General features: G+C 42.8%; 1 protein-coding gene across 1 annotated transcript in view; it reads left to right on the top strand.

The window, feature by feature from the left end:
• Positions 1-5,431: 5,431 nt before the first annotated feature.
• Positions 5,432-8,995, top strand: part of LOC109924919 (endoplasmic reticulum membrane-associated RNA degradation protein) — a 44,850-nt gene continuing 41,286 nt past the window's right edge. The window contains exons 1-3 of the mRNA XM_048601375.1: positions 5,432-6,227; positions 6,340-6,482; positions 8,022-8,123. Coding sequence (XP_048457332.1) covers positions 6,059-6,227; positions 6,340-6,482; positions 8,022-8,123 — 414 coding nt within the window. The 5' untranslated portion in view covers positions 5,432-6,058. The remainder of the gene's footprint in view (positions 6,228-6,339; positions 6,483-8,021; positions 8,124-8,995) is intronic.

Genomic DNA, 8,995 nt, shown 5'->3' with positions numbered 1-8,995 from the left:
CCTTGATTTTTCAGTTCTCCAGTGAAAACTCTAGCAATTAATTTGAACCGTTCAGGTGCTAATTCTTTTGCTATGGCTCTTATGTCATCAGAAAGGGAAAGAGTCAATGCCTTAAAATTGTGAATTTCCTTATCTCTTAGCTTAGCCTTTAAAAAAGAAATAAAAAAAACTTACTATCGTCTTTCATCAATTCAAAACAATTTTGTTTTATAGCAAACAGAAATTAAATGGTTTATTTTCCTCATTATGCTATCAAAAGTATAGTGTTATAAATATTTTACAAGGATTATTTTCCTACTGATACCATTAGTGGCAAGCAAGCACAATTTTTTTACCATGGATTTAATCTGCTTCCTCTAATACTTCCAGTCCAGCTGACTGTATGAATTGAGTTCCACTACATTTCCTATTGACAGTGATGTTGCCATTAGATGCTCCCAAAAATCCAGATTACTATATGTAATTGACTGTTTACAGCTGTTAAATGTTAGAAATTATTCCTATATTCTCCTGGCTGCTTCCCCAACAACCCCTCTCCCAACTCATTGAACATCATGTTCACTGACGACCTATCCTGGACTTTGCACGTAAATACGACAGTCAAGAAGACACAACAACGCCTCTTCTTCCTCAGGCGGCTCAGGAAATTTGGGATGTCCATAAGGTCCCTCAACAACTTCTACAGATACACCATTGAAAGCATACTGTCCAGGTGCATAACGGCCTGATATGGCAACTGCTCTGCCCAGGACCATAAGAAACTACAGAAGGTGGTGTACACAGCCCAGATCATTACGGAAGCCAACGTTCTATTCATGGACTCTATTTACACGGCTCAATGCCACGGAAAGGTGGCCAACGTCTTCAAAGACCTATCGCACCCTGGTAATGACTTCCTATAACCTCTTCCGTCAGACAGAAGACACAGAAGCCCGAACACATGCACAAGCAGGTTCAGGAAATGCTTCTTTCCGGCCGTGATCAGACTGTTGAATGGACTCTAGCCTTAAATAATGTATCCTGTATGCCTCCAAGTCTTTTTGATTTGTAGATCCTTTGCTTGCTGTGATCTGCTTGTACCGCTCGTAAACAAAGCTCTTCACCGTCCTTCAGTACATGTGACAATAAAAACAATCTACCTGAAACTCAATATTCCAGATAAAGTCCCACTGTGACCACTAAACAACATTTGCTTACCACCTGCTCTCAGGGACAATTAGAGATTCCCATGAAGGAATAACAAAAATCATTTTAAAAAACTGTACTATATTATACATTACCTCCAAAAGCTCATCTACCCTTCTCGCAACAGCAGCAAAGTCAAATTCTTTATCTGGAACCATTTTATAGGTGTTAGCCATTTTTTGCTTCACAAGACTAGGTTTCCATGTTAACGGTTCTTCAAAGACCTCATCATCTTCTTCATCCAGTTCACTCTTGTCTACATGCACAACTTGAAGGATTGTGTCATGTAACCTTTCCTTTAGGATCTCATGAAACTTCACTCAAGAGAAAGTAAATAACAAAGGAGGATTAGATAAAGTCATAAATAATCTGCTCAGCGCATATCTGTGGTTTTGGTTACTTTAAAATATAACAGAGAATGGATAGTTCTAAAGAACTATCAGTTTAGTAGCTGCTTATGAACAGATGAAATTAGGAGAAGTAAGCCATTCGGGCCCTCCACTGTTCAAGATCATGGCACATCTGTTTGTGGTTTCAATTCCACACTCACATCTAAATCATAATCTTAAGTAAGAGCATGAATCTACCTCCCTCTTAAAAATTTAACGGCCTTCCTCCACTTTGTTCTGAGATACAGAGTTTCAAAGATGCTAATCTTAGGAGAAATTGGCCCCGATCTGTCTCTGCAAAGCAGAACCCTTAATGATATAAACAGTGACCCCTAGTTCTGGGCTCACCACAAGAGAAAGAAGTCCTATCCACATGCACCTTGTCAAAATCATTTAGGATCTTTCATGCAATCAAATAACCCCTCATTCTTCTAAACTCCAGTGGAAATAAGCCCAGACTGTCCATCCTTTCCTTATAAAAAAGAAATCAATCCACATGTTCCAAGTGGCAATCTTGCAAATCTCCTCTGAACCACCTCCATCACATTTACATTCTTCCTAAATAGAAGATTAAAACCATACACAGTATTTGAGATTTGGCCTCACCAGTGCCTTGTATAAAGAAAGCATAATATTATTACTTTCAATTCAATTAACCTTCTTAGACTCTTACTGCACTTGCATACTAACACTTTGCCAGTTAGCCTTACCTTAGTTGTTGGTAAGAGTTGAGTCTATTATTGAGGATGCAGGGTACTAAGGGGTACATAGTAGGTGGATTGGCTATGATAAATTGCCCCATAGTGTCCAGGGATGTGTAGGCTAGGTGGATTAGCCATGCTAAATGCAAGGTTACGCCGATAGGATAGGGGGCTGGGTATACATGGGATGCCCTTCCAATGGTCAGTGCAGACTCGATCAGTCTCTTACCACACTGTAAGAGTTCTAAAATAGGCTCTGTCTGCATGGCTTTGTCAAGGGGAGGTCATGCCTGACAAAACAATTAGAGTTGAATGAACGAGCAAGCCTGTGATGTGATCTGTTTGGATTTCTAGAAGCCCTTTGACTCATGCCACACACAAGACTGCTAAATAAGAGCCCATGGTGTTAGGGGGCAAACTACTGGCATGGATAGAGGATTGGCTGACTGGCAGAAGGCAGAGAGTGGAGATAAAGGGGTCTTTTTCAGGATGGCAGCCAGTGACTAGTGGAGTTCTGCAGAGGTCTGTATTGGGACAACTATTCTTGTTACACATTAACGATCTTGACAAAGGACCAAAGGGTACTGCTGCTAAGTTTACAGATGACATAGGTGGAGGGACAGATACAGTTGAGGAAGCATGGAGGCTACAGAAGGACTTGGACAGGCTAGAAGAGTGGTATAGTGTGAGGTTGTGCAATTTGGTAGGGAGAATAGAGACATAGACTATTTTCTAAATGGGGAAAGACTTTGGAAATCTGAAGCACGAAGAGACCCAGGAGTCCAAGTTTAGGATTGTCTTAAGGTTGACATGCAGGTTCAGGTGGCAGTTAGGAAAGCAAATGCAATGTTAGAATTCATTTCAAGTGAGCGAGAATACAACAGCAGAGATGTACTGTTGATGCTGTACAAGGTTCTGCTCAGATTGCATTTAGAATATTGTGAGGAGTTCTGGGCCCTATATCTAGAGAAGGATGTGCTGGCTGTGGAGGGGCTCCAGAGAAGGCCTACAAGAATGATGAGACAACAAGGTGCAGGGCTGGATGAACACAGCAGGCCAAGCAGCATCATAGGAGCAGAGAGGCTGACGTTTCAGGCCTAGACCCTTCATCAGAAAAGGGGGAGGGGAAGGGGGTTTTGAAATAAATAGGGAGAGAGTGGGAGGCGGATAGAAGAGAGGATAGGTGGAGAGGAAACAAACAGGTCGAAGAGGCGGGGATGGAGCCAGTAAAGGTGAGTGATCCTGGGATTTGGGCTCTAGTTGTTTAAGGAATGATTGAGCATTCTGGGTCTGTATTCAATGAAATTTGGAAGTATAACGGGGGAATCTGATTCAAACAGAGTACTGAAAGGCCTGGATAGAAGCTGTCTCCAGTTGTAGGAGAGACTAGGACCAAAGGATACAGCCTCAGGTTAAAGGGAAAACCGTTTAGAATTGACAAGGAATTTCTACAGCCAGGGAGTAGTTAATTTATGGGATTCATTCCTGCAGAAGGCTGTGGAGACCTACTCATTGGGCATCTTTAAGATAGAGATAGCTAAGTTCTTGATTAGTAAGGGGATCATGGGTTATGGGGAGAAGGCAAGAATACAGGGTTGAGAAACAATTGAATGCCATGATTAATTGGAGGGGCAGACCCGATGGATCGAAACTAAAATCTTATAAAAATCAAAAGAACGCGGATGCAGTAAATCAGAAACAAAAATGGAAATCGCTGGAAAAGCTCATCACATCTGGCAACATCTGTGGAGACAGTTAACATTTCGGGTCGAGTTCTGGGGAAGGGTCATTCAACCCGAAACTCTGATTTCTCTCCACAGATACTGCCAGACTTGCTGAGCTTTTCAAGCAATTTCTATTTTTGTTCATGAAATCTTATGGTCTGATGAGGAATGCACAGGATAGCAAATAACTGAAAAGTGGGTCAGGGCTCCATGTGATGGACGTGTACATGAACTAATGACGTCGAGGTACAGGTGTTGAACTAGGGTGGACAGAGTCAGAAGTGACACGACACCAGGTTATAGTCTAACAGATTTATTTGCAATCACAAGCTTTTGGACTGTAGCCCCTTCATCAGATGAAGTGAGAGCGAACACAGACACAGAATTTATAGGCAGAGAGATCCAGGGCAAAGAGATCAAAAGAACATACAAATGGTGCGAGCGAAGTATTGAATAATAAGTCTCTGCAGGTGATCAAAAGCGTCAGACGATTTACAGTGATGGACACCCAGCACAGCCAATAAGAGTGCAGTAGTGTCGGACCTACTGGTCACAGACGGCATTGCGACGCGAGGCTTCAAAGATGGACGTACAGGTCAGCCAATGACAGAAGATCGTGGTGGGCTGGACACAGAGATAATAGGCGTGCCGGTACCCAAGGTGTAGAGCTGGATGAACACAGCAGGCCAGGCAGCATCAGAGGAGCAGGAAAGCTGATGTTTCAGGTCTGGACCCGTCCGCTTTCCTGCTCGTCTAATGCTGCCTGGCCTGCTGTGTTCATCCAGCTCCACACTTTGTTATCTCAGACTCCAGCATCGGCAGTTCCTACTATCTCTCAATGACCTAAGAGTTGGGGAGAGCTGTATCCACAGAACAGCCAGTGACCAGAAGGGGTGGTCTGGGCTGTAATGATAGACTAACAGAGTACCCAATGACAGAAATGACGCGATTGTAGGCGGTGGGTCACACCTGGCAGACGAAGAAAACAGGAATTGCCAGCCTGCGGAGGTGGAAGTGGACAAGGTAATCCACGTCCAAACTTACCGCATTTTCCTCGAATACGCTGGACCTCCGCTTCCGACTCCCGGTACTTCTTCGACCGTCTGCATCGGCGGACTGCCGGACGACCTTCTTACGTACCGGCAAACCCATTCGCCCCAGCGGCACCTGCCCCTTCATTTCTTCCATATCCATGGTGTCGTCTGACTGATCTCCCAGGCCCTGGAAAACTTCTTCATCATCGTCGTCCATTGCTGCCTTTCACTTCTTCGCCTGGCCGCTCGACTGTTAAACCGCCGTCGCCGGCTTTGAACTGGGGCCCGCGTGCCGAGCGGGTCGGCCACGTGACCACCAGACTCCCGCGCGCTGGTCTCTATCACCTGGCAACGGGGCGGAGCGCGGGTCACGACCCCGCCCCATCTGGTGACGAGGAGCGCATGCGCGGAAAATTGAACATTGGGAAGGGTTTATACAATCGCTATGTTGCTTTTGCTGGAGGGTTGGCTCTCTGCGCTATATACCCCTTAGTTGTTCAGATAACGACCGTGGACAGACTATTCCTGTCACTTCTTTGTCGCTGTATCTAATACTCAGGCATTCAGCTAAAACAGACATTTTGTGGTGGCAGCGGGCCACAGGACGTAGGAGCAGAATTAAGCCATTCAGCCCATTTAAGGAGATCGTGGCTGATCTGATATTAATTTTCTTTATGTATTTTTCAGAAATTCTTCCTCCCCTCTATTGCAAATCTCTTTTTCTGAGGCTATGCGCCCTGAGAAAATGATAGTGGACTGTCTTCTTCAGGAACCGCAGCAGGAATGGTTTGATAGAGTCGGCCTGGCAAGTTATGAGTTAAATAGAATTTGCAGCGCAGAAATCGACCATTCGGTCCAGCCAGTCTGTGCTGGTTGATGTAATAAATGTCGCTGTATTTGCTCTTTAATAACGAAAGAGATTCGCTGTGGTGTAAAGTACTGAAAATTCTGAAAGGATAAGAAATGGAGTATTAATTAGTATTTCCAAGAATTAATTAAGCCCACTGTTTTTCTAAGATGATAAGATGGCAACATTTGAGCATATAAAGACCTGCCTTTCAGCAGAAGTACATCATATGGTCTGCAGTCTTGGACTGACGGTGTTGAATAGGCCAGAGCTTGAGCGCATCATCACTGTATCTGGAGAGATTTGCTGGGAGGCTATTACATTTTACCTACACACTTCAGATGCAGGTTTTTACTTTCTTTCCTTTGTTATTCAAATCGATTGTAAAATTACTTTGCAAAATTGCATTCTTGAGAGATGGGAAAAGGTGTAATCATGCTTTCTAAACTCACGTTACAGAGAAACATGACCTGGACTACATAGAAAGTGTGAGAAGTCTGGGACCTGTATGTAAAACTGTCCATTTATATCTACTGTCACTCAGTACACAGCACTTCAACAATCAATATGGACTGTGGTTTAAATGGACTAACAACAGAGAGGTATGGTTCAGAAAATTGACTTTGTACTATTTTCACCCAAAATAAACTTTCTAGACGATCTAGTTTTCTTGTGTGCCAGCATCTAAAACTTCCCAGAGCTATGACATGTTTTTATAAGTAACTTTCTTTAATCTTTCCAGTATCTTAATTGATTTATATAATGTACTAATTTCAATATGAGGTGTTTTTCTTCTATCAAATCCTGCTATTGCATCTTGACATAACAGGAGCAGCATTATGAAGTTCTCCAACTAATCTGTCCTGTACCCACAACAATGTTTAGTTATGTGGTGAAGAAAAATTGCAGAGCACAAAAGTGTTCTAGTGACAGAGCTATTAGAGATAGGAAGTATGAGGTAGCAAGAGGCACATGCTAGCTGGAAATGGGGGAAATGTAAAGGGGAACATAAAGAAAAAACAACAACTAAATTTTCTGTATAATATTAAATGACACCCTCATCATTATGATTTGCTTAAAGGCAATTTCATAACTAGAGCTGACACTGCCTCCTACTGTAATAGTACAACCTATGATTTGATTTGTGGCTCAATTCGCTTGCTAATGTAACCCACTATCTCATTTAAATAAAACAAAGAACTGCAAGTGCTGACGACCTAGTCTACTGTATTTGCTGTTCAGTGTGGTCTGTTCTACAGGTGAAAGCCAGGTGACCACTTTACAGAGCACCTATGTTCTGTCCGTTAAAAATGATCCCGAGCTTCCAGTTGCCTGCCATTTCAGCACACCATTGTGTTCCTACATTAGCACTTCGTCAGAGGCCTGCTGCAGTTTTCCACCAAGTCTCAGTGCATTGGGGATTGTGCAGTCTCTAGGACTCGGCATTGGGCTCGATAACATTGGAGCCTGATTCCGTTCATCCTTGCTTTTTACACGTCCTGATCCTGTCACGACATGGGTTACTTTCAGCACAGCCACCCCGTTCTCTGCTAAGCTCAGCTCTCATTGCCACTTAGTCAGCTTCTTTTCCGTCCTGGCCTACTATCAACAATACCCTTGACAGCCAACTCCTTACATGGCTCTCTGTTGGTTCCATTTCCACCTATCCACTCACATCATCTTTCCTCCACTCCCCTCCCCAACATAAATACCACTTTTTCCTAGCTGCTATCAGCTGTGATGAAGAATCACTGCACTCAAAATATTAACTCTGCTTTCTCCCCGTAGATGCTGCCAGACCCGATGAGTTTCACCAGCAACTTCTGCTTTTTGTTCTGTCTTACTTGCCCTTCATTATTATGATACCCATCTTGAACAATTGCACAAACATCAACAAAAGAAGACTTGTGGTTGATTGAATCGATATTATATTTGCTGAAAGAAAATTTAAGCCTTTTTGTAAATTGAACAAGAGTAGCCATTTAAGCCCCTTGAGCTTGTTTTACCATTGAGCTAGATCATGATTGTTCCCACACACGTATTGCACCCTTGCTATTTCATGTATGTATTGCTTCAAAGTGTTACATAACAAATCTAAACAGAAAAACTCCTGAGAAACCTGTGTGTTTCCTTGGTTTTAGTTGTTTGTTGAAGCATTTGAAGCCATCAGGAGTGCACAACCCACCGCTGTATCCCTCAGCTTGATGAAGTTAACAGCTTGTCTAGAACGAGCTTTGGGTGATGTAAGTATAAAAGCAACTTTAAAAGAAAAATTACAAGTTATTCTTCAGTGCTTTGACATTGAGGGATGGCAGCACTTTTACTTCCACCAGTATACAAAATAGAAAGGTTTGAAAGAGAGAGATGAATTGACATAAATCCTCTTGATGCCCATCCTGTCTAATAAACAATTGAATCAGGTGCACCATCCGATGCAGACTAGTCATATTGACTGCTTGTGATGCCAAAAGCACAAAAAAGTCTTCGCCTCTTCTGGAGTACTTTGTGAGATTCTGGTTGCCCTGCTATAGGAAGGATATTATTAAATTGGACACGGTTCAGAAAAGATTTACCAGTATGTTGTTGGGAGTGAAGGGTTTGAGTTTATAAAAATAGGCTGGGACTTTTTTCACTGGAGCGTAGGCGATTGAGGGATGACCTTAAAGAGGTGTATAAAATCATGAGGGGCATAGATATGGTGAATAGCAAGAGTCTTTTCCCTAAGATGGGTAGTTCAAAACTAGGGGGCATATTTTTAAGGTGAGAGGAGAAATATTCAAAATAGAGGAGAAAAACAGAAGTTGCTGGAAAAGCTCAGCAGGTCCGGCAGCATCTGTGAAGAAAAAATCAGAGTTAAAGTTTCAGGTCTGGCGACCCTTCCTCAGAACTCACTTCTGAGGAAGGGTCACCAGACCTGAAACGTTAACTCTGATTTTTTACACGGAGAGTGATTGGTGTGTGGAATGAACTGCCAGAGGAAGTGGTGGATACAAGTACAGTTAAAACATTTTGAAGATATTTGGATAGGTACGTGAATAGGAAAGGTTTGGAGTGATTTGGGCCAAACGCAGGCAAATGGGACTAGTTAATTTGGATCAGAGATAGTAGGAAGTGC

This window comes from Rhincodon typus, chromosome 9, assembly GCF_021869965.1.
Source record: "Rhincodon typus isolate 14 chromosome 9, sRhiTyp1.1, whole genome shotgun sequence".
Classification (NCBI taxonomy): domain Eukaryota; kingdom Metazoa; phylum Chordata; class Chondrichthyes; order Orectolobiformes; family Rhincodontidae; genus Rhincodon; species Rhincodon typus.
The sequence above is the reverse complement of the archived record's forward strand: the minus strand, read 5'-3'. Positions and strand labels throughout refer to the sequence as shown.